Raw genomic sequence first — 25768 nt, 5'->3', positions numbered from 1 at the left:
GAGGGGTCCCCCCCCCCTTCCCCCATGGATCCGCCCCTGGTGGAATCCTGTACCAGTACGTATGAGCGGATGTGTGTCAGTCAAACGTATCAACTGTACACAGTAACCTTCCGAGTCCGCAGACCGCTTCAGTGTAGAAATGTCGCGGTTAAGAACTACAGTACAACAGCTCTGAACCAAAGTCTAATTATTTAGACTGAATAAGATTAAATATCACATACGCCGAAGCGCTATTTGTACTACAGAACATCTTGTGGCAAAATCACAAATTTTGGTGTGAAAAACGCCAAAAAGCGGAAAGTTACGCTTTTTTTTTTAGGAAGGCGTGTTCATTGTATACTTTATTTATTGTTCGCAATACACAAGGAGTCACAGCACAAGGTTGAAGAAGCCAAAAGTCAAAAAAAACTGTGAGGGTAAACTTTTTCGGAGTGAGAAATTTGAAATCTCCGAACAACCTGCCAGAAAGTGTTGTGACAGCACCGAGTGTAAGCTCCTTGAAGACCAACACTGGAGCAGTTCAGATACATTCAGGAGTCAGTGTACTGTGCAGTGTGCATCTGTGCATGTCCAGTTTCTGCCAACAGTGTGTAGAGACGTGACCGATCAGAGGCGAAGAGGATAAAAGTAAGAACTTGCCAACAGTGTATAACAGGTAAAATTATATTTGTGTTTATAGATAGTTACCAATTGCGATATTTACCATAACTTTTATTTCAAATCATTTAAATGGGTCACAGCTCAAGATTGAAGAAGCCACAAGTCCAGGAAACTGTAAGGGCAAACTTTTTCGGAGTGAGGGTTGTGAACTTGTAGTGGATTTCTCCTTTGGAACAATCTACCAGAAAGCGGAAAGCGGTCCGACTAATTACCCAAATGTAGCCGCAATGAAGTCAAATGATGGTCCTACATGAATAAATCGGACTGCCAATCACTTCTCGACTGGTATTTGGTGTCACGAAGTCACAAAAAATTGGTAAACTTAATTTAATCTGAGTTAATAGATCAAGTGCATGTACCTAACCTAACCTAACACAACCTAACACAACACAACTCAGATTAAATTAAGTTTACCAATTTTTTGTGACTTTGTGACACCAAATAATAATCGAGAAGTGATTGGCAGTCCGATTTATTCATGTAGGACCATTATTTGACTTCATTGCGGCTACATTTTGCTACATTTGGGTACATTTAGGTAATAAGTCGGACCGTTTTATTATTATTATTTTTTTTTTTTTTTAAATACTTGACGAGTTATATCTGCTGTAACCTTGCGAATTTCACATAATTTTGAGTGTTTACACATGTCAATGGAATGCATATTGACGATATTTATCAAAATCATGGGAATAACTAATTCTTGCGGTTTTTCTATTGGGTGCGCGATTTTAATGGCGAAACGTTTGGTTTCATGCAATAACCTAAAAGTATTTATTGTATTTATTTAATATATCAATTCACCACTTATCTTAAAAGCTGTTCGGGCAGTTTTATTGCTCAGGAAAATGGCTATATAAGTTCACTTTGATTCGGTAGGTACTGTACATTGACAGTGCAGATATACAGTTCAGCTGTTCAGTATAAATGGTGCAGGTATACAACATGAGTACGTTACATAGGCATTCCAGGCATACAATTACAATGGATGAAGTTTTGTTTTAGGTCTACCACCGAAACTAACTATACGACCTAGAACCGAGATATTTAATTTGTTGCTTTTGTAGCGTGTAGTCTATAAGATATTTAGGTTAAGTTAGGCCAGGTTAGGTAGGATTGGTTGGTTAGGATAACTTAATTATAGCACTTCCACACTAACCTGGCCCATAAGCCACACCCCTCTTCTATACTAATAGCTGATCAGTTCATAGAAAATTCAAAATGTGTTCACAATTGGTAAGCAGACCTGTTATTATCTAAAATAATGTTAAATATCTGAATTATCAAAATGCAAATGATTTCAAGGCATTAGCACTTCAGAGAGGATGTGAGAAAATTTAAAATATTTATCATAAATGGTCGCAATAAATATGCGCTTATACACGCGCAGTCTGGTGGGGAGGTAAATCGTTCAGGGGAACCAATCAGCTATGTGTAGATATAGACGAGGGGCAGGGCTTACGAGCCAGGTTTGTGAGGAAAGGATATAAAAGTATGAGGTTGATAGAACTACAGTAATGGTATTTGTTAACTTTAGTCTTATAATTCTTTACTATAAATCTGGCAGCATGTGAAATCTACAGAAAATTCTGAGACAATTTTTTCCTATGATAAATCCGTCACAAATGCATAATAAAGAAGATATGGCTCTCGAAAGTTTTGGTTAGGAAATTAACCTTGATATATCGCCATTATTGGGTGAACCGGTCATCTTCAGAAATCTAGTTGTGCATGTGTCGGACAGCTCCACCTACGAGTTTTGAAGGTCAAATTCATTCAATACATAGGCAAAAATATATTTTTGAGTCGCTAGAAGATTATAGGACTAAAAATAACATTTACCGGTTAGGTTAGGATGCATATTTTAGTGATGAAAAATATGTTTTCTCTATGTGTTTTGAATGAATTTGAGCTTCTAAACTGGCGCAAATCACTTGTTTTTGAGTTTCCCCCACCCAAAACCCCCAATTACCAGGGGGGGGGCCCTCATTATTGTTTTTTTTTTTTTTATCCTCTTCGCCACTGATCGGCTCGTTAGCTGCTTGGGCGATCGGTCACATCTCTGATTACTTTTCCTTTTCATTTATCTTCTTCACCAAAAGATCGGCTCGCTAGCCGCCCGGGCGATCGGTCACGTCTCTGTCACGCACTGTTGGCAAATACTGGGCATGCACCGGCTCCTGAATGTACCTGAACCCGCTCCAGTGTTGGTCAAGTCTTGTCTTGAAAGAGCTCGCACTCGGGGGGTCATAACTAAAAAAAAATTATTTGTGACAGTTTTGAAGGTCAAATTCGTTCAAAAAACAGCTAAATACATAGGAAATATATATTTTTGAGTCATTAGAAGATGATAGTACTAAAAGTAACATTTACCGAACCAACCTAACACACCTAACCTTACCTAGCTTCCTAACTGAGATTCGGTTGGTGGCAATAAATGCAATAATATCTAGTGGTTTATTTCATGAACAATAAATTATATAATGTAGCGGTACCTGATAATGTACTTCAGAAAGTTCCCAGTCTTGCGGATTATCAACAACAGCGCTCATGATTTTATGCCCGTTGAATGCAAGATTACTTAACTTTTCTGACCCTTACATTTGATTTGGGGTATTTGCAGCAACTCTTCTTCTGTGAGGGTAGAGTAAAACCTGTATCACTTGACGGGTTTGCATTAATCACCTACCGGTACTTAATGAAAAATATCGATACCCTGTAGAAGAAAACTTTTTACTTCAAGAATAAACCAAATTAAGTGGAGAAACGGCAATTTTTATAGAGTATTTTGTTATTTCCCAGGGTTTTTCCATCTGCTACCTGATGAGACCATCTTTCTTTACACTTCAGCTTTTTACACGAGCAGGAAAATCTCATAGACGTGAACACTTCCGTTTATTCTCCCAAAGAAACAATAAATTTAGGAATATTTTTATTATAGAATCTTTCATATGTTCAGAGTATCCCTGTAGCTTGAATTTCAGAGCACAACCATATTATTTTGCCTACAGGACTTTAAATCGATTAGCCACTCTGGGACTGTGTTAGATCTCAGGGGATCTAGGTTTTGCCTATGTACAGTAGGGTACTGTATTAGAAAGTGTACTCTTTGTGTCTACAGTACAGTGAGTTACTTGTAAAACATGTTTTCATATAGCATTTCTATTTAATGTGTTTGGAATTTATGCATACTGTACTTGTATGGTTTTGTTAAAATGAGGATACAGTGTATCATTGCAGATGAATTATGTACAGGTACAGTATGTACTATCCTGTACTTGTAATGCTAATAGTAGGTTAAGCCTACCCTGTTATTTTAGTGTTGTAGGCCTTGAACTCTTGGTACTGTAGGTTGACTTGGCAGAAATTGGGGTGATGCAAGTTTAGGTGAATGGACATGAGGGCTCCTTTTGATCAGGCTTTTGGAACAGAGTATAGTAGACCCTTGCACTCACGAGGGATAGGTTCCAAGAAATGGCACAAACTGGCAAAACGACAAATAGCATCTTATACTACCTCACTGCACTATTGTATACCCGTGCCAAACAACTGACCAGCCGTGGCAGCACTCATCCCCTCTTAACTTATCTAATAATAAAACTTTCTTTGTCAGGGTCATCACTGATTTCTTCCTTTTTCATTTCACTCCACTAGCATCATTAGCACTGGCACTAGACAGTCTTTTAGAGTCCATTTCATACAGAAACAATTAAAGTTTTGAGAGTACCGTACAACACGAGATGCTGTGCTATGGGAAAAGGCTTACAAGCTAGCCACCATGGCCATCGCCTGCTTACCACGAATCATCGAAATGGCGAATTGCAAACTCATGAATGGCAAGGGTCTACGGTACTGTACAGGAAATGTGTTGGGAAACAATGTGGCTGAAAATAAGAAAGTGGTTTAGCTACAGTAAAAATAATAGTAGCTGGCCTTTTGTTTCTTAAAAGCACCAGTTTTTCTGAAGAATTCACTCTTGCTTGAAACACTACAGAGTCAAAGACTTGAGAATAAAATGGAATAATGTACAGTATAGTCTTCATTTACGTGGTCAATTGAACCCGTGGAGGTCCGCGTAAAATGAGAAACGCGTAAATGAAATAACAGAGCATATGGGATTAATTGAAATAGAGACTGGGCCGACCCCCAAACTACACTTTTTCCAACACAATACTTACGTTGTAGTAAAAATAACATCTTAATTTTATGATGGTATGCACACACAATTAATATTTAAGAGAAATATCAATAATATTAGGTTTTTTAACACTTACGGTAGTAGAAAAGATGGCTGGGCACACGGGGATGGGGGGTTGGTTCCGAGGCAGAGGGTAGATTATTGGCCCTCACCTGTTTTACTTGTATTAATTGTATCACTATCCACCACAGAGGCTTGCAGGGCCTCTCTGTCAAACCCCTCAAAGTCCATATCTTCACTATCACTGACTTGGGCCGGCTGTGGCAGGTGAAGAACTTGGTAATGTTTTGTTGACTGGGCGATCTTGTGTGCACCCTGCCCGCGCCGCTTCCCGCGTAAATGATGGAATGAACCGTGTAAATAAAAATTGTCGGTCTGGCAAGGTACCGCGTAAATGACCAAATGCATAAACCAAATCCGCGTAAATCGAGACTATACTGTACAGTACTACAATAAAAGATCACAAAAAGTGACAGTTCTACTTCTGTCATTCATATACCCTTAAGTTTTAATACCTGTACTTCCTAAACCTTGTAATTCTCCATCACCGTACCCTTAAGACCATAACAATGAAGGCATCTACAGTAATTTTAATGTACTGTACAGTATTTTTTGCTTGCCTTCATGTGTAATCTTATAATTTCACTTTCATTAGTACAGTACAGTATACAGTATGTGTAATACTGTACTACCAATTTCACATACAGTATTGGCCTCAAGCCATGCTCCAACTTATATTTCAATTACAGTACAATACAATACAGTACAGTGTATTATGAATTTCTCTTCTGTCTCCCAGCAGGTGTGTGGGACTTTGCCTTGAGTTGAAGTTAATGTTGTAATTTTCAGTAGTTTGTGCAGAAGAAAAAATTTAATACCTGGCAATTAAAGGTTCAGGGAACTAATAAGTTTTATATAATTTCAGACAAGAATGGACCAGCCACTTTCTGTAGAGAATCTGAAGATGATACTTCTTGATTTATATGAAAAAAAATTCAGTAGATGCTTACCAGAAAGTTTCTTATCATCATTGAATACTTTGATTTGTGATGCTGAGAGAAGTGAACAGGCTGCCAAAATGTAAGTGCTCAATGACTTTACTAAACTTCAATTTTTACCTGTAGAAAATGGGATAAAATTTTTCTATAAAAGTGTTAAATGCCTTTCAGCTGATACCTGTCGGAACCTTTGCTTGGTACAGAATGTTTTATTGTTAAAGTGATTTATCACCCTCAGATAGTCCAAGCACAATGTACTATACTGTAATGCTTTACTTAACCTTATCCTTTTCACCACGGATTGACTTGTTAGCCACAACAGTTACATCTGTTATGCACTGTTGGCCAGTATTGGGCATGTACCTGTACTAGTTCCAGGATGTATCTGTACCTGTGCCAGTGTTGGTCAATTCTCATCTTGAATGAGCTCACACTTTGTGCTGTCACAAGGCTCTCTGGTAGATTGATCCAAGTGTTCACAACCCTCACTCTGAAAAAGTTTGCCATGTCAATTTATCGACCTTGTAGCTTCTTCATCTTTGAGTTGTGAACTCTCTAGTGTAGCCAGCTTCTGCCAACTCCAGATATGGACACTCGACTGATTAGTAATGTTATCTGAGGCGTTTATACTTCACTTACTTTTACTTTTATCCTCTTCACCACTGATTGGCTCATCACTGTTATGCACTGTTGGCAAGTACTGGGCATGCACTGGCTCCTGAATGTACTTGAACCTGCTCCAGTGTTGGTCAAGTCTGGTTTTGAAAGAGCTCACACTCAGTGCCATCACAGACTTCTATTAAATCACCCCTTACCTGACTGTAGTATAAGCTAGACAATTCCAGATGTTCTAATCCCTCAGGGTAACTGAGGTGTCTGTCATGGGTTGCATTAGGCTTACCCACGCAACCAACTCCAAAGTTTGTTTTACTAGAGATAAGGCACCCGGCGAGGCATAACTGGGACATATATTTTCCATTAGTGTATGTTAGCCAGCCTTTAGGGGGGGCCAGTGAGACAGTGTTGTACTGTTCATCGCTTCACACCCAAAAACCTCATTTTAAGCAGTATCCCATTGGCCATGGGTTAGCCAAGATGTCCCCATCCTCTCCCTCCTGAAGGGAACGGGACACCACACAAGAGTCCTCCACCGCCACCCTGTCCTGTGGACCGTCGTCGACTCGAGACTAAGGGTTTTAACCTAGGTTGTTATCCCCGTGGAAATATCACGTGTGGATGCCTGGTTGCAACAAGAGCAATCCAGGCTGGCCTATCAAACCTACTGTAAATGGTTAATCAATTCCTGCTTAGAGTTCTCCTGCACGACACCCGTCTACAGTGACCGTGATCGACACGAGACTAAGTGTGTTAACCTAGGTTTGTTATCCCCATGGAAATATCATGTGTGGAAGCCTGGTTGCGACAAAAGCAATCCAGGCTGGCCTATTGCACCTAAGTGGTTAATTCAAGTCACGCCTACCTGTTCTCCTGGCTGCGACAACCATCTACAGTGACTGTCAGTGATGCGAGACTGTGTGTGGTAACCCAAGAGTAGTTTTTTGTTGTTATTGCCCGTGGAAATAAGTCTTGTGCGGAAGCCTGGTTGCAACAAAAGCAATCCAGGCTGGCAGTAAATGTATCACTTGAAGAATTAAGGCTCTGTTAAGTCATACCCATAGTAGAGTAACCACATGTCCCCCCAAGTTGAAAATTCCCTCTTTTAGAAGATTAATTTTTTTACAGCGTGAACATGAGTGAATCATATATCCATGCAAATTGTAAATCATTGTATGGAAGCTTGACAAATAAATGTAAGTGCAATTATCTGCCTGTATCTGTGATCCTATCTTATTATTACTAAAGGTAATGACTGATTGGTTATGACAAAGTATAACCAATAACTTAGATGGATGTTGGAAATTAATGGAATTCATTAAATCATCATTTATCAAGTATAAATCATGGAATGTCGAGTGGTGGAGTGAACTTCTACGTAGATATGCCATAATCTCCTGTAAGTAACTAGTGTGAAGGTATCTAATTCTACTGTAAGAAATAAGAAACACAACATATCTTTATATAATATAATCCACTCTTACACCACCCCGAAAACCCAAAACCATGACAGTGTCATAGTGCAGGCACTAGTCTGATGACCCTCCTTTGGATGTATTCTATCACCTGACAGTCTCTAGCATATCTCAGGGACCAGACGGGGTGACAGTATACCATACAGTACTTCAAAGGGGAAGCACCATACTTTTGAAGAGTGGACCATCTAGATATCTGAACAACCTTCTTATAAGACCCACTAGCTTAGTTGCTTGATTCACCTTTTTCTCACAATGGTCTGAAAACTTCAGTTCATTATCAACATACGCACCCTGGTCCTTTTCACATTTGGTCTCCGTTAATGATGTGTAATATGCCTCTTTACAGTTGGTATGACCTAGGTGCATCCTCTTGCATTTTAAGATGTTGAATCTTAACATCCATTCCTTTGACCACTCCTGAAGGTGACAGAGATCTTTCTGTAGCTCTTTACAGTCCGTTTGGTTCTTAATTTCCCTGAATAACTTGGAATCATCCATGAACATTTGTATGGAGGAGTGTATAGCTTCAGGCATATCATTTACTTTACTTTTATCCTCTTTACCACTGATCGGCTCATTAGCCGCTTGGGCTATCTGTCACGTCTCTGTTACGCACTGTTGGCAAGTACTGGGCATGCACCGGCTCCTGAATGTACCTGAACCTGCTCCAGTGTTGGTCAAGTCTTGTCTTGAAAGAACTCGCACTCGGTGCCGTCACAACACTTTCTGGCAGATTATTCCAAGAGTTCACAACTCTCACTCCGAAAAAGTTTGCCCTCACAGTTTCCTGAACCTGCGGCTTCTTCAATCTTGAGCTGTGACCCCTTGTGGGGCGAGCGTACGCCAACTCCAATTAAGGACACTCGACTGTGTAGTGCCCCTTGAGATGCTTATACACCTCAGTTAGGTAGATAAAACAAAACAACCAGCAACAGGCCCAGTACACTGTTCTGTAGTACCCTACTTAACACAGGTATGCATGACAATTTCATGCTAATAATCACCACACACTGCTTGTGGTTATGAAGAGTCTGCAATCCACACTAGGACACTCCCCTAAATTCCGTACCCTTCCAACTTAATTTTCAGCCTTTCATGGGGTATGCAGTCTAAAGCCTTGACAAAGTCGAGATATATAGTATTGATATTACCACCACACTCCAGGATCTAGGGCCACACATCCAGCACCTTAAGTAATTGCATCAACCAGATCATCCCAGCATAAAACCATGTTGGCAATCCTTTACTAGATTGTTTTGTAGTAGATGTTCCATCACGGCATCTTGTAATATGCACTCTAGTACTTTACATACTATGCTGGTCAAGCTCACTGGCCTATAATTATTTGTGGAGTGGCGATCTCCCTGTTTGAATATATGACTCAAATGCCATTTTCCAGTAACTTGGGGATCTTTTGTTCATCCATGCATCTGCAGAACAGGATTTTAAGGGGCTCAGGAAGCTCCTTGCACAACTTTCTTAGCACTCTAAGATGCACATTGTCAGGGGCCGCTCTCTTGTGAATCTTTATCATTGACAGTTGGTTCCTAATACACTTTTCTGAGAATATAATGTGCATCAGTGCTATGTCAAACTGTCTTTCCTGAAATGCAAGGAAATTGATCGTATCCTCTCTTGTGAACACAAAAGAAAGGGATTTGTTAAATGCCTCTGCTTTGTCCTGATCTTGTAACTACCATCTTCAAGTCTCAGATCTGATACACTCACGTGTGTCTTTAAATTCAACTTTGCGTAATGGTAGAAAGCCTTTGGGTTTGACTTGACCTGCAATCTGACTCTAAAACTTTTTCATCACTTCTACACTCTGACTATGCTTGGTTCCTGAAGCTGGCATACATCCTTCTGTCCTGCTCATCATTAACTTTGTCAACTGCCGCATAGTTCATATGTAATGGTCTCCTTGTATTCTTAGGGCCAGTGGGTTTGGTCTTGGGTATATACAGTATTTATCAACCAAATAATTCACTTTACTGATTATGATCTTCAGGGTAGTACAGTATCCACATTATTGTGTACTAGTGAGCCAGACCAGTGAATATACATACTGTACACACCCTTGCTCTTCCTTTCTCATATTTTTTAGTTTTATATTGTATTTTCTTTGTTTCTAAGCCACATAAAAGTATTGTAATGAATATTCCACAACTTTTATAGTTTCATTACATGTAACAATGGCAAGATGCCATCTCCACAGATACTGTTCCTCGTTATCCCTCGTTTAGCAATAATTTCGCTTAACGTTAGATTTTTCTGGAACACATACCCATCATTAAACTAGGGATACCTTTCTGTATTGTCTATATAGGTATATAAATGCTGAATTGTGTGCCTGCACAGTCTATATACATTCTAAACCAACTGTAAACTTGTTTGATGATTGTACACTGTACAGGCTAGATATTATTATTATTATTATTATTGGCTGATCTTTAACTACTGATTCAATATTTTTTCTTGTATGACAAATATTGTTACAGTATATGTGAATGAAATGAATTAGCTTCATCTTACTTGTGATTTCTTTGAATTGTATTGAGGCTCTTAAGATGTACTGTAGTTGCCACATGATTTTTCTGATGTTTGAATTATTATCAATAAATGTAATTAACTGATTCTGAAGTCCCATTTTATAAGCAAGATTAAACTGGGTGGTTCATGTTATGCATCACCCAAGTCTTTAGAGTTAAAACTCAAATTTATCCCTTGAAATAGTATGCGAGACTGGTCAGTGGATTAGTTTCACCTTCCCTTCCAAATGGAGCTTTTGTAAAGGGTCTTCATAGAAGCAGTCAAGTCATTTAAAGCAGAAGGAAGTCAATTCATTGCCATATCAGCAGTGCACACGTAACCCATTACATGTTCAGTTCCAATAAGAGGAACCAACAACATCCCAGTTTTCAGTGCCAGTTGTCTTGCTGACTACCCTTAGGAGAAGGGAAGGTAGCTAAGCCACCCAGCATATTCTCACCTACAAAAGAGGATTTCAGTATAAATTCATCTTAATGGCCTTATGACCATCCTAGGTGGCTCATGTTATTCAAAGTCATCATGACATTTGGAGTAGGATAGAAATGAATGTTTCACTTATTACATGGCACCCCATAACTAAATGTGGACTGAGGTACAGTATTATGTTAATGAGATTGTACATCACTAACCATGGGTTAGATGGCTAGCCTAGACGTGGTAAGATAAATAAACAGTGTAAGTAAACCGTATGAAATGATAACTCAGATTTAGTTATGGTCAGATGTAACTGATCACACCAGAATTGCTGCAGTTCCTACCCAAAATTCTTACTGTGTTCTTACAGAAGCCAGACAATTAGTTTTCTGTAGAAAATAAGATGTCCAGGGCAAAGCCAGTGTATGGTTAGGGTCTAAGATGGCAGAGCCATTGGTTTGATGAGGTGTGCATTTAGAGAACAGATCACAGTGAATGCAGGAAATCTGTTACTTTTGATTTTAGTCACACTGCTCTCTAATTAAAAAAAGGTTGACAAGGAAGAAAAAATTATACTGTACTGTACTCAGTTGTGATAAGGAAGGGAGGGATATATGTATTTCTGTGGACATCATAATATTCAAGCACTTTAATTTACAGATTTTCAATTTTATTACTATATTTATTGATCATACTCTTAAATTATACATTTGCATCTATAGATTACAAACAACTTCGAAGAGAATGAAAGAGGATAAAAAGGTGAGGATAGTGAGTGGTGATGTTCCTGCAGGTATTTTACCTCTAGGGATCACTGCCACCCTTCAAGATATCAGAGTCAGTGGATATGGCCCTGATGATGAGATCTACAGCAAAAATCCCGAGGTTCGCAAAATGGTAAGATGTCTGTTTACGTTTACAATGATAGAATTTGTATCAGCTCCTCATTTATGAGTCTTGTTGATTGTATCTCAGCCTCATACTTTGTACCTTAACATTTTGGATTAAGTAACACTATATATATATATAAACTGTATATAGTAAACATCAGGAACTGTATACAGTACTATATGGATTAAAGACTCAGACCCTGAGGCCCTAAAATTGTGAGTGCTCTAAAAATTTAATGCATTCAAAAACATAATTATCCTTTGCCTTCATACCTGGTTCTTAAAGGATAACCACTTTGTATACACATGAACCCTAAAAAGAGAGAAGGCTGAAGAGTTATGACAAATTACTCAACTCATGCTCTGACCCTGTGCACAGCTAAGTGATTTTTATGATTATAAGTCCTTGCACTGGGTGTGTTATGTCCTGCAGATCATGGTAACATATTGTAAATTAGGTTACATCGTTTTGTTGTTTTGCTACCTTGGCTAAACAATGCACATGGTGGTTCATAAGTGATTGGCTTTGAAGTCAACACCACCCTGGACTGAGACCAATATTTCCAGGTGTTTATAGATCAGCTTGTCTTCTATAATTTATAGTAGGCTTGAGTGTTTCATGATGGAATTAATTGTATTTACAATGTGAGCTACGATAACACCCGTCACATCAAACCCAAGACAATGGTTAGAGACAAGCACGTTACCACTGTACCACTAGCATTCATAAACCTCCTGTTTCCTCTTTTGCTGGCTTAATATATAGAATTGCTTGATTCAAGACATAAAGCTATAAATGAAGGATTGATCCTGAAATCCAATTTTATAACCAAGTTAGGATCAAGTAACTTTGCATTCTCTTTACAAGCTGGTGTCTTACCAACTGATTATCCTTCATACAAGTCAGGGCTATGGAGAATGTGTTTCATATCATAGCCTTGCTGGCTGGATGAAGTTGCTCAATACTGATTTATTTGTAGATTGGGATTTGGGATTCATTCCTTCATTTATTTTATTTATTTTTATTTACTGCATTAAAGAGCATTATTCAAAAGTTACTAATGTAATTAGAGATAGGGGGCCTGAAACATTTTCATTGGTCAAATGGGCTTGGGTTCTATTAGGCTTCAGTCCTACTGGGCCCCAGTGCAACATTACAGTTCAGATTAATTCCTCAATCCTAATGGTTAGGTTAGATCTGAGTCAACTGGGATTTGGGTCCATTTGACCTGCAATCTAAATCATTACGAAAATATATTAGTAATGAATGTTTGTGTGATGATATGTAGAACAGAGCTGATTGTAGAAACTATACTTGAACAAGTATACATGAATAAGATTAACAATATAACTTATATTTATCCTGCATCTTGTTTGGGTAATGTTAATATATTTATTGTAGGTACAATAAATATGTGTAACTTATAATAATTGTCTTTTCCAGATTCCTCGTGGCGCAACACTTTTAGACATGAAAGGTCGTTTGTCGTGCTTTGATGTGGTTATTTATGCAAATAAGAAATTCACTGGTGGTATTGGAGATGAAGATGACGAAGAAGTCGAAAACAATGAATTGTGGAAGCAATATTTTTTAGAGGACCCAGACACTGTTTCTAAAGTCATTTGTATGACTAAACTCAATGGAGAAGCAGCCCATTTTAGTGGCAGGTATGATGATTTATAACAAGAGAGCATCTTATGATGATGACTGTTTTACAATACACCCCTGTATGTAAGTGATAAATTGATTATTAACAATATAGCTAGTAGGCCTTACAAGAAGTTTGTTTAAATATCTAGACGGTCTGTCCCTTGTAACGATCTTCGAGAGTGAGGTATTTCCCCATCTGGAGTACTGTCATCCCATCTGGTCCCCGAGATATGCTAGGGACTGTCAGTTGATTGAAAATGTCCAAAGGTGTGCCACCAGCCTGGTGCCTACACTACAGCACCTTAGTTAACCAGAGAGATTAGAACGCCTGCAACTGCCTATCTTATACGATAGCTGGGCAAGGGGGGAACCTAATTGAAGTTTATAAACATCTCAGAGGGCACTCCTCAGTTGAGTGTCCACACCTGGAGCTGTAATCATAATTCAGATTACATTTTGAATGTAATTGATTACGATTACTGTACTTCCAAAACTGTAATTTATTGTAATCGATTACAATTACCCCATGTCTGGTGTGAGCTAGAGTGTTATTTTAGCCAATCTTAACATGAAACTCTCAGCTTGCACTGGAGCTTTTGAACATAGCTTACTCTCAGTCAACATAAATGTGTTCGGTTTTATACTCACATATGTTCTGCTTATTTTTATGGTTATCTACAAACTCATATATTACTGAGAATGAATGATTACAAAAGTAACCTATTTTATTAATTGATCTATCATTAATTCTAACTTCACTGATCATTTATTCACGTCTTTGGACTCGCCTATGTTACGTGAATTTGGCTCACCACATCTGTGTAGGTAGCAACATTAATTAGCCAGTCAGTTGACTATAGAAATGACCATATGTCATCAATGATCAAGGTGCTGGAACCAGCAAGTGCACTTTATTGAAAATTGCTTGTAATTCATGTGTATCCATCCACTTGTTAATAATTTAAGTACAGTAGTCAGAGTTTAAGAGTGGCAGATCAAGAAGGTTGATTCTTGTGTGTGGAAGTAAAAATACTTGATTTTCACCTTTCTCTCAACTTCTGAGTTGCCTCCTGCAACATCATCATCATCATCATCATCATCATCATCATCTCCTCTACTCCAAACACTAATTGATGGTGTTGTCATGAGGAACTGTCTAATAAAATGAACTATATGTGACCAGTTAACTGAGTCCTGAATATGTGGGAAGATATTTTGTTTAAGAATATGTGGTAACAATCCCCTCTTAGCTAACTGTAATGGCCAGAATTTCTATAACAATTAACTAAAACTTGCAAATGAACAATAACTCACTATGGCATGAAAATAGTAAATGCTTTATACAACATGTAAAGGTATTAGACTAATGAGACAAGGAAAAATCTTGTTGAAAAAAAATCATAAGCAGGAATGTGTTTCTGATGTGAAAATATTTTAAAAGTACAGAACTGTATTGTATTCTTAAACTTTATGGTAGTTTGTGTCTGATAAAACTTGAAAGTTTTCATTAAGTGTAACTGATGTTACAATGTTTCTTGCAGCTACAATGAATAAATGAAATCAATTATTGAGTTTTTTATATATATATATTAATATTTTTTCAGGTACATAGATGGTCAGTTCTATCTAATTGCTGGAAGCAAGAATGTTCACTTGCTGTTTAGAGAAAGAGGCAACATTGACCTATATGAAGGGGAGAGATATGCTGTTGCTAAGGTTAGAGTTTTGAAGCATTAGTTGACTTGCAGATACTGTAGTACTGTACGATTAAAATGTTGGATCATTTGAAGATTAGGCACCCCAACTAAATTCATCTCAAAATTAACCACCTTAACACTTCCTAGAGAGGTTAGCGTTAGGATGGTTATCTTCAGATAAAATAAGCTGGGGTGTCTAATCTTCAGGTGATTCAAACTGTCTTTTTGTTCCAGATGGTAAAATGTGGAGGATGAGAATGGCAGTAAGATAGAATACAAATTTGCAAAAAAAGAAAGGTTATCAGTTGATTCAATAGGCATGAGTTGAGACAGTTGAAAAGAATGCATTATTTAGAACAAAATGAAGGGTTTGACTATAGGTTTGAGAGAATGTGATGGATGTGTAAGAAGGCTTCAATAACAGGTGTTGGGTTATTAATAAAAATGAGTGACAAAGGAAAATAAGAGGATATAAATATGTTAGCCTAAAAGTATCATAGATTGCTTGTATTAATTATGTTTTTTCTCTATTAAAAAAAAGGTTGGTAAACTTAAAGGATTAGTGAAATAATTGTATCCAAACTAAGAGATAGATTTTATGTATGATGTACAGAGATGGGAGAGATTTTGATATGTAGCTTATTGAATCAATGGAACACAGCACATGTGACGTACCTCAGTTATTACAGTAGTCTCTTAAAAAGCCCCTGTCAGCACATTGATTTTTAATATAGCTCATGTCAGATTATATATACTATACTGTAAATACAATCTGAAAGACCACATTTAAAAAGTATGTTAAAATTCAGATTATATTACCAAATCAGATTATATTTCCTAACCCACTTTATAATGTTAGTTACGGTCTCTCATTTATTTTAGTTAATGATCACTTTGCCAATAATTCCTAATATTATTTTCACAGGTGGTGGCAAGAACAGTATTGGACACCTTAGAATCAATAGATGTTCAACGTCGCCATCTTATGTATAGCCTCTTGCACCATTCTAAGTGCACAGCTGTTTGTGAGCTTCTTCAACCGAGCAATCAACACATCGTCAACCTCAACCACTTGGAAAAACCTCAGCTAAACATCATCTCGTTAACTTCAGTTTATCGGGAACAGGAGACGAGCCTTATTGCACTGCCTCCCCACCATACTCTTGATGTGTTAGATGCTTTGGGATTTTCTTGTCCTGCCCATTCAAAAATATCAGCAGAAGAACTAGAACAACACCAAAATAAGGTGAGCAGTGAAGGATTACTTTCATATTTAATTAAAGTTTCATAGAGGAAGAAATATGCTTTTTCCAATACAGTGGTCCCTCGGTTAACGAACTCAATTCGTTCCAGAGAGTCGTTCGTTAACCAAATCCATTGTTTCAATGGGATATTGGGTAATTGGTTCCAGCTCACCAAAAAGTACATCCAAAGTAAAAAAAAAAATGCAGTAAAGTACACTTACTTTGAGGTGTGTATGTAGAAGGTTCCTGGTTGATGATGATGATGGGAATTAGAAGTGGGGGTGAAGGAGAAGGGAGAAGAGAAGGAAGTGGGGATGGAGGAGAAATCACCTTTCAGGGGACCCATGCTTGATGCTGTCATTTCACCCATAAAATATTAAGTTCACTCGGTGTAATTCAAGATTATTTTATTTAAATCAACACTGCACTGTGCTATATATTATCAATATGTTAACTAAATTTCAGAATGACCAATTATTTCAATGAAAAATGCAAAATATTCAAGACACCAACAAAATAGATGTTCACTCCACTGTCAACAGAGCCCAACTGACGCCTGTTGGCCGAGTCAAGCGTCTGATGGGCGCACAAAAAACTAGTTCCCTGTACTGCATATATTATCAATGTGTTAAATAAATGTTAAAATGACTAATAATTTTAATATAAAAAAATGCAAAAATATTGAAGAGCACAACTTTCTTGATATTTTACTCCACTGGAAACGAATGTAAACATAGAACAGATAACTGAATTGGCAGACTAGCCCATCAGCTGATGCTCACAACAGAACGTGATGTTTGTAAGGATTTCGTTAATCGATGTTTTATTCGTTAACCGAATTGAAGATCCTTATGGGAGGTAATTCGTTAATCGAAGCATTCGTTAACCGAGGGACCACCGTATTTCAGGACAGTTTTCACTCGGCAAAAAATCACAAATAATGATGATACAAAGAAAAAATGGAAATGAGTGCAGTTCATTTGCATACATTATACCTGTAATAGATTGCATTATATGTTTGAGAAGTTTTTGTTGAGCGTGTACAATAGATGGGTAAGGGGTGATTTAGTAGAAGTTTATAAGCACCTCGGAGAACATTACGCAGTCAAGTATTCATACCTGGAACTAGAGGATGCCCACCCCATTAGAGGTCACAGCCTTAGTTTCAAAAAGCCACAAGTTAAGAAAATTGTGAGAGTAAAGTTTTGGAGTGAGAGTTGTGAACTACTGGAATAATCTGCCAGAGAGTCTTGTGATGGCACCAGACTTGACCATTAATGGTGCAGGTTCAAATATGTTTTGGAGCCAATACTTGCCAACAGTGCATAACAGAGAAATGACCTACCACCCAAGTGGCTAATTGACCGATCATTGGTGAAGAGGATGAAGTAAAGTAACTGAGCAGAAAAATTTGAGTGATGAAGGCTATATGAGGGAGCTGAGGATCTCATAAATTGTACACTGTACAGGGTGTTCCTTATACAGTAAATGGAACCAAATGGCATTGGGTTAGGGACTAATTATGATTAGGTAATAAGAGATAATTTAGCTATTTATACAGGGTGTTTAGACAAGGTAAAGATTATATTGTTAAGAACCATGCATAATGTTTAGTCCAAATTATGGCAGTACCAGCAACAGGTCTAAGCTGTTAAGTCCACAGATCAAAATGAGGCAAAACAATTTCTCAATGCATATTCTGGATACTGTATATGGAATGGCTTACCTGTGCAGGTACGGTAGTGAGTTTCTTAATGTTTTGACATTTGAGAGATGTCAGGATAAACACTGGGCAGCTCAGGATGTAATGCACAATTACAGCACACTGAAAATACACAGTAGAACCATTAGCTTGTGATGAATACACTTAGGTTGACAAACTGTTTTCTGGTTTACCAGGTTATTTTTTCCCCTAAAACCAGTACTGTATTATGTACAGTATTTAGAAACTAATGTATGGTTATGTCTGTACAGCATGCCCTGATAATTTGTGGATTTTTTATTCACAGACCTCGATGCTCGATTATTCGTGGATGACACCCTGGATGTACCCAAGAATGTCTGCGGGTAGTTTTAAAGTTGCTGGCATTTTCACGGCTGGGACAGGGAGCCATTCATTTAAAAACAGTAATTTCTTTTACCTGTATTGTATATATGTGTGTGTGTGTGTGTGTGTGTAGATACACAAACAAAAAACACATATGTACAAATAAATATTAATGGGAAAATACTCTTACAAATAATCAAACAAATGTATTAAAAATGTGAGTCTACCCTCAAGTCCACTCCGTGCTTTGTTATTAATAAAGTACGGAGTTGACTTGAGGATTGACTCACATTTTTAATACATTTGTTTCTGATTATTTGTAAGAGGATTTTCCCATTATTATTTATTTGTATGAGTTTTGTGTGTGTGTTCTACACACACACAAAAATACAATACAGGGCGTACAGGTAAAAGAAATTATTGTCCTTAGGCCAAACACATAAAGGAAATATACATTTCTTTGCACACGAATAAAAATGTACCCCCCTAATCCCCGTGAATTTGAAGGGCATGCTGTACAGAGTACTGTATAATATTTTTGTATGATATCTGTATGGTACTGTATTTCTGAATACAGTACAGTGTAGTAAAGAGTTTGAATTTCATTATGCAAGTACGAGGTAAACAAATTTGTTTACTCCCGGCAAGTTGTCACTTATATGGCTGCTGCAATCTATTAGTGAATGGTATATAAGGCTTCTCTATCAATATAGACATATACTGTGTATATCAACCCTTTAAATGGATTTTTTATGTAACATTGCAGCCTAAATTGAGCATTAAGACATAACTGATGCTATGCTTATGCCACCCTCTTTATAGAACGGCCACTTCCTCATACAACGATGAGACATGATGATTTACATCCTATACCTGTTTCTCTGAACATTTTTTTTATTTTGTTGAAAGAATCACAACTTGTTTTCCTTCCACAGGTTCGAAGTGAATTTGATATAGAAGGGAGAGTCTTATATTTTTTAAATAAAAATGAAGACACTATTGGAATGGTAAAGTTCAAAACGTTATGGTACATAATGATGAGAGCACTGAGAGAAAAGGCAGTATACTTTTTTGTATCATCTAAGAAGCAGCAAGATTTTAATTTACAAAACTGTGTGGAGGCTACACATAGAAGAATGGATGATATTCAAAAGTGGCTGAAGTTCCCTAATACCAGTAATTATTTGCAAAACTGGAAGGTAAGGAGGTCAATGATACATTTTCAATAAATTGTACAGTAAATCTTCATATTTATGTGATGTATCATTCCTAAAGTGGTATTGTAAGTGTGAAGTACTGTAATGCATTTTTTGTTTCCTAAATGTGGTACCTTTAGTATAGTATTAAAGTCCTTTCATACAGTAATATTAATTGTACACTATAGTGTAGTGCAAAACTATGGATAAAAAAAGTAATTGGTTGATAGATTAACCATTTATAGATAAAAAAAGATGTCAAGAATAGACATGTGCCTGATACTAATAGTATTGTCAAGCATGGTCCTACATTGAGGCTAAGGATAGAGAACAACTCGAATGACAGAAGTAATTATACAGGTATTAATGTAGAAGATAGGTAGTGTGTGTCCTATACTGTATTAATGTCAAGGATGGGTAGGGAGCTCTTTAATGATGTTGTGGCTAAGTAGTGCATCCTACAGAATATGATGTCAGGGTTAGGTATTGTCCCATATATTGATGTCAAGGATAGGCAGGTAGCAGTGTCTATTTTAGTGTCAGACAGGCAGCAAGACCTATATTATTGTCAAGAATAGGGGCAAGATGTATTTTGATGTCAAAGGAGCAAACAGTTTCATCATTACAGCACAAATACTCTCACATTTTCATTCCTACCATCCATGTCTTTAGATGTTACCCTTGAGTATAAACAAGTTTGTTACTGGTTAAATTTGTAAGCTTCAGAGGAGTAAGACCACAAAAAAACTTGAAATTCCCAACTGTACTATTACAGTATGTGTTAATTGGTTCTAGTTTGTAATTTATGTTCCTGTTAAGCTACTTGAATATTTTGACATATTAATATCTTTAATATATTTTCAGACACTTGGGGAAACTTTCCTGAAGTGGATGAATAATGAAATACAAGAAAACCGAGAAGAAGCGAGCAATATTCGACCAAGGTTCCCTGTTATGTGGCAAAGGTTTCTCAAGGACACAAGACAGACAGACAAGATAATCCCCTGATGTAGAAATTGAAAGGACTTCTGGGATAATTAGGATAATACCATCACTCACTACCAATCACTGATTCCCAAACTGGGGGCCATGGCCCCCCAGCAAAATTTAGGGGGCCATAAGCTGAGGCTATGTACACATAAAAATCCCAAGCCCCACCACACTAGAACAGCCAGTCAGCAGCTGAGCCAGCCAGAGATATGGATTGGGAGAGGGGGCCCATGGATAAGGATCATATATGAAAAGTGGGTAATGATCAGAAAAAGTTTGGGAACCACTGCGTGACTACCTGCAGCAAGATGTTAATTTCTACGGAAGTTTGATGCTAACTGACATTCCAGACTTAATCTTTTGTGTGAATACAGTACTGTGTATATATATTATGTGGTGAAGAGGATAAAAGTAAAAAGTGAAAGAATATTTTTTTGTTCTTTGTCCCCATTTCCATAGAAATATGAGTTCCATGTTTGACCTAAAACGAACCTTTACCAAAAACTGAAGTAAAAATTCGTTTTTTGTCAACCACAGAAACTACTAACAAAATAAAGGCGTTTATTGCAAGGCATTTTAAGATGCATGGAATAGCGAACCCGTTAGCTTTCCCGGATTGTCATTAAAAAATACGACATTGTACCGCGTCTTGGAAATAACTGTTGTACAACAGTCTTCAGAAAACAATAAAATTAGGAGAACTGTTATTTGGACTCAATACGGAAAGAAATATTGAAGAAAATATAGAGAAAATTATGGAAAGAGACGAAAAAGGAAAAAAGTCGACACTAATTAGGATTAAAAAAAATTGGGCCCGTTGTAATCGGAAAGCACAAGAAACGAGCAGAGCAGCACTGCTCTACGCTTCTCTGGCGGCTATGTGTTCGCATATTTATGCACATAATACAACGAACTTTGGGTTCGTTTAAGTCTTAATTTTTGCACTTGCAGAACTGTAATCAACTTGTTCACCTTATTTAAAGTATCTTACGAGTAATGTTGTTAAAGCTTTAATCATATTTAAGTAATTATCAATATTGTTACACCAAAGTCACCAACGGCTAATGAAATCGGACAGCACCCACGTAAAAAGGGCGGAGCCTAAACAGGTTTCAATTAGGTGCAATCCTTTTCAATTCTTTCATGCCTTATACTTTGTTTTAGGTCCTATCCCATAAACTACCATATATAAAATTATATTTATTATTATACGAGTTTTTTTATTGCCTTACATGCCTCCAACTCTTCAATATTAATCAAAATATTCTCCATAAGCGGCCATGATCCGTGTATTTTCAGTGGGAGAATTCGCTGATTGGTTTTTAGCTACTTGTGTCACTTGGGCCCAGCGAAAGGCTAATGCCTGATCGAGGTGTTAGCTATTCCCCCTGAACGTTCCCTGCGCACAACTCTAAAGCAGCGTCTGCGCAGACAGAATAGCTCGATCAATAGCTAGTGACAGTGTAATGACCATGGTCGTACACGTCAGTTAACGTAAAATCAGACGATTCATATTGTGCTCAATAGCCCACAAAACATGTAGCTATGCCTTCTTTACTGAGTCTCCCATCTGAGGCATCTGTTTTCTCATGGCTCTCAAGCTTAGGTGCTGTCCATTTTCTCTGACTTCCTGAAACCAACCTCTCTATAAAGTGAATTTGAATATGAGAGAGGACACCATTGTTTTGAGTCAACTTAGAGATGTCTGATTACAGTTAGTGCATACAAGATCCTTTGTGAGTGATGTTGAAAGCTTTAACTGTCTTTATTGCTGGTAACACTGGTTAATTAAGTGAGTGTCGAATTTGCCAGTACGAATGGCATCCCATGATATTGTCCCTGGGGATAGCCATGAATTTCCAATTGCTACAGAAGTTAGATTATTTTAAGGCCCAAACATCAGAGAATCTGATGTTTGTAGTTTAGTTAGTGTCAGTTATCTATTTAAGAAAGTCATAAACCTCTTGAACTATTCTGTCAACCTGTATAATCTTCAAAATCTAACGTGTCCCTGTGAATAGCTTCTTGATGTCTTCGGAGTACACCGTAGCTGGCAAGGCTGTGTGTGACAGAATAGCTAACATGTTAGCTATTCCGTACATCTGAAACGCCTTACAATAACAGCCTTTAGATTTCCCTAGGAAAACCTAGTTAGTAGTTTCTGTGGTCGACAAAAATGAATCTTTACCCAAAATAAACACTCTAATGGAATTATCCTTGTTCTGGGGAAAAAAAAATACCGTATATACAGTATATGGGTCCAAATATCCAATGCCTAGGGCAATTGTGTTAAAAGGAGTGCCCCGGCACAAGACCGTGCTGGCAATCCTTCACAAGGTTGTTTCGTAGTATGTAGATGTTCCATCGCGGCATCTCTGATAATACTCTCAAGTACTTTACATATTATGCTGGTCAGGCTCACCGGTCTATAGTTGTTCGTGGAGTGACGATCGCCCTTCTTGAAGATAGGACTCGCATAAGCCACTTTCCATTCACTGGGGACCTTTTGTTCTTTCAGGCAATGGAACATCTACTACGAAACGACCTTGTAAAAGATTACCAACACGGTTTTATGCCGGGGCGCTCCTGCTTAACACAATTGCTCAAGGTATTGAATATTTGGACCCATATTCTGGAACGGGGTGGTAATATCGACACTATTTACCTAGATTTTGCCAAGGCTTTCGACAGTGTACCCCATGAAAGGCTGAAAATCAAACTGGAAAGGTGTGGAATTCGGGGAAATGTCCTAGAGTGGATAGAAGACTTTCTACATGACCGCAAGCAGTGTGTGGTGGTTAATGGCATGAAATCGTCATCCATACCTGTCACAAGTGGGGCACCACAGGTCAGTGTATTGGGCCCGCTGTTGTTTGTTTCATAAATGACATGCTTGACGTTGTACACTCCTCCATACAAATGTTTGCCGATGACGCCAAGTCATTTCGGGAAATCAAGAACCAAGCGGACTGTGAAGAGCTGCAGAAGGACCTCTGTGGGCTCCAAGAATGGTCGAAGAAATGGCTGCTGAGATTCAATGTCACGAAGTGTAAAAGGATGCACCTGGGGTGTTCCAACGGTAAGGAGGCGTATCATATGTCCCAATGGGATGAAGAAACTGCACTAGTTGAAACTGAATGTGAGAAGGACCTAGGTGTGTTTGTTGACAATGAGCTGAAGTTCTCGGGCCATTGCGAGAAGGTAAATCAGGCAAATAAATTATTGGGTCTTATAAGAAGTTCGTTCAGATATCTAGACGGTCCGTCCCTCTAACGATCTTCAAGAGTGAAGTGCTTCCCCATCTGGAGTACTGTCACCCCATCTGGTCCCCGAGATATGCTAGGGACTGTCAGTTGGTTGAAAATTTTCAAAGGAGGGCCACCAGACTGGTGCCTGCACTTCGACACCTCAGCTACCCTGAGAGATTGGAGCGCCTGAACTTGCCTAGCTTATACTACAGACGGACGAGGGGTGACCTAGTTGAGGTGTATAAGCATCTCAGGGGGGTCCGACTAATTACCCAAGTGTACCCAAATGAAGTCAAATAATGGTCCTACATGAATAAATCGGACTGCTAATCACTTCTCGACTGGTATTTGGTGTCACGAAGTCACAAAAATTTGGTAAACTTAATTTAATTTGAGTTAATAGATCAATTGCATGTACCTAACCTAACCTAACACAACTCAGATTAAATTAAGTTTACCAATTTTTTGTGACTTTATGACACCAAATAATAATCGAAAAGTGATTCACAGCCCGATTTATTCTTGTAGGACCATTATTTGACTTCATTGCGGCTACATTTTGCTACATTTGGGTAATTAGTCGGACCGTCTCAGGGGGCACTACTCAGTCGAGTGTCCTTACTTGGAGCTGGCGGACGCTCGCCCCACAAGGGGTCACAGCTCACGATTGAAGAAGCCACAAGTCCAGAAAACTGTGAGGGCAAACTTTTTCGGAGTGAGAGTTGTAAACTCTTGGAACAATCTACCAGAGAGTGTTGTGACGGCACCGAGTGTGAGCTCTTTCAAGAGAAGACTTGACCAACACTGGAGCAGGTTCAGGTACATTCAGGAGCCGGTGCATGCCCAGTACTTGCCAACAGTGCGTGACAGAGACGTGACCGATCGCCCGGGAGGCTAACGAGCCGATCAGTGGTGAAGAGGATAAAAGTAAAACAGGATCTTCAGGGGCTCGGCAAGCTAGTTGCACAACTCTCTTAGCACTCTAGGATGCACCATGTTAGGGCCGGGACTCTTATGGACCTTTCGCCCAAGCGGCTAACAAGCCGATCAGTGGCGAAGAGGATAAAAGTTTAGCGTTGACAGTTTATTTCTAATAACTTCTTCTGTGAACACAATGAGGGTCAGTGCTGTGTCGAACCGTCTGTCCTCAAACGCAGGAAGGTTAATCGCATCCTCTCTTGTGAACACCTGTGGAAAAGAAGCTGTTCAATACCTCAGCTTTATCCTGGTCAGAATCTGCGTAACTACCACCATCAAGCCTCAGGTCTGATACTCCTTCTCGCGTTTTTAATTTCGACTTTGCATAGCGGTAAAACGCCTTTGGGTTTGACTTGGCCTCACTTGCAACCAGCCTCTGGAACTCCTTTTCAGTCCTTCTACACCTTATCTTTGCTTGGTTTCTGGCCCTTGCATACAACCTCCTGTCCTGCTCATCGTTTGACCCAACCCACGTCTTGAATTTCTGGGTTTTCTTCTTAACTTTGTCGACCGCCACATGTAATTACTTTTATCCTCTTCACCACTGATCGGCTCGTTAGCCACTTGGGCGATCGGTCCAAACCAACCATTTGGACAGTTTGTACGTAACAGAACCCACAGAACTCATGATAGAGCGTAATAGATTATTAAACTAATGTGTTTTGATCAATCTATACATATAAGGTAAAGTGGGATTGATTTGAGAGAAGTGTTTGATGAGATCTGGGTTCTTTCTCAATAACTCCTTCCTTTTAGAGTTGGATAAGTTATTAATATTTTCCAGGGGATCTTTTCTAAGCTCACAATAAGTTCTTTTATTATTTAGTAATGAATTCATCTTATCATTATCCTCACTTTTATCCAAAATTACGAAATAGTTTACTTCTTCAGATAACCCAAGATATAAATGGAAT

General features: G+C 38.3%; 1 protein-coding gene and 1 long non-coding RNA gene across 3 annotated transcripts; one reads left to right on the top strand and one right to left on the bottom strand.

Annotated features, from left to right (window-relative positions):
• Positions 1 to 50: 50 nt before the first annotated feature.
• On the top strand, positions 51 to 21057 carry LOC121861526. Of its 2 annotated transcripts, XM_042359362.1 has the most exons (8): positions 51 to 655; positions 5784 to 5938; positions 11636 to 11810; positions 13248 to 13471; positions 15059 to 15170; positions 16077 to 16397; positions 19378 to 19641; positions 20503 to 21057. In XM_042359362.1, exons 2-8 carry the CDS (start codon positions 5790 to 5792, stop codon positions 20644 to 20646), a joined length of 1389 nt encoding a protein of 462 aa, XP_042215296.1. In that variant the 5' UTR covers positions 51 to 655; positions 5784 to 5789; the 3' UTR covers positions 20647 to 21057. The 2 variants fall into 2 exon arrangements, with proteins under 2 accessions (XP_042215296.1, XP_042215304.1); XM_042359370.1 differs by lacking the exons at positions 51 to 655; positions 5784 to 5938 and adding an exon at positions 7849 to 7870.
• LOC121861535 lies at positions 5932 to 25349 on the bottom strand. Its single transcript, XR_006088043.1, has 3 exons — positions 25295 to 25349; positions 18122 to 18220; positions 5932 to 6346 (listed from the first exon to the last, which is right to left on the bottom strand). It is a non-coding gene; the product is annotated as an uncharacterized LOC121861535 (long non-coding RNA).
• Positions 25350 to 25768: the final 419 nt, after the last annotated feature.

This window comes from Homarus americanus, unplaced genomic scaffold (assembly GCF_018991925.1).
Source record: "Homarus americanus isolate GMGI-L3 unplaced genomic scaffold, GMGI_Hamer_2.0 scaffold40248, whole genome shotgun sequence".
Classification (NCBI taxonomy): Eukaryota; Metazoa; Arthropoda; class Malacostraca; order Decapoda; family Nephropidae; genus Homarus; species Homarus americanus.
This window is presented reverse-complemented; position numbering and strand designations above follow the sequence as displayed.

Bases quoted from the DNA above. Each gene is read 5' to 3' on its own strand.
- LOC121861526 (XM_042359362.1), top strand. From the start codon at position 5,790: ATGGACCAGCCACTTTCTGTAGAGAATCTGAAGATGATACTTCTTGAT. The intron at 5,939-11,635 runs GTAAGTGCTCAA...TTGCATCTATAG, and splicing joins AGTGAACAGGCTGCCAAAAT to ATTACAAACAACTTCGAAGA. The intron at 19,642-20,502 runs GTAAGGAGGTCA...ATATATTTTCAG, and splicing joins ATTATTTGCAAAACTGGAAG to ACACTTGGGGAAACTTTCCT.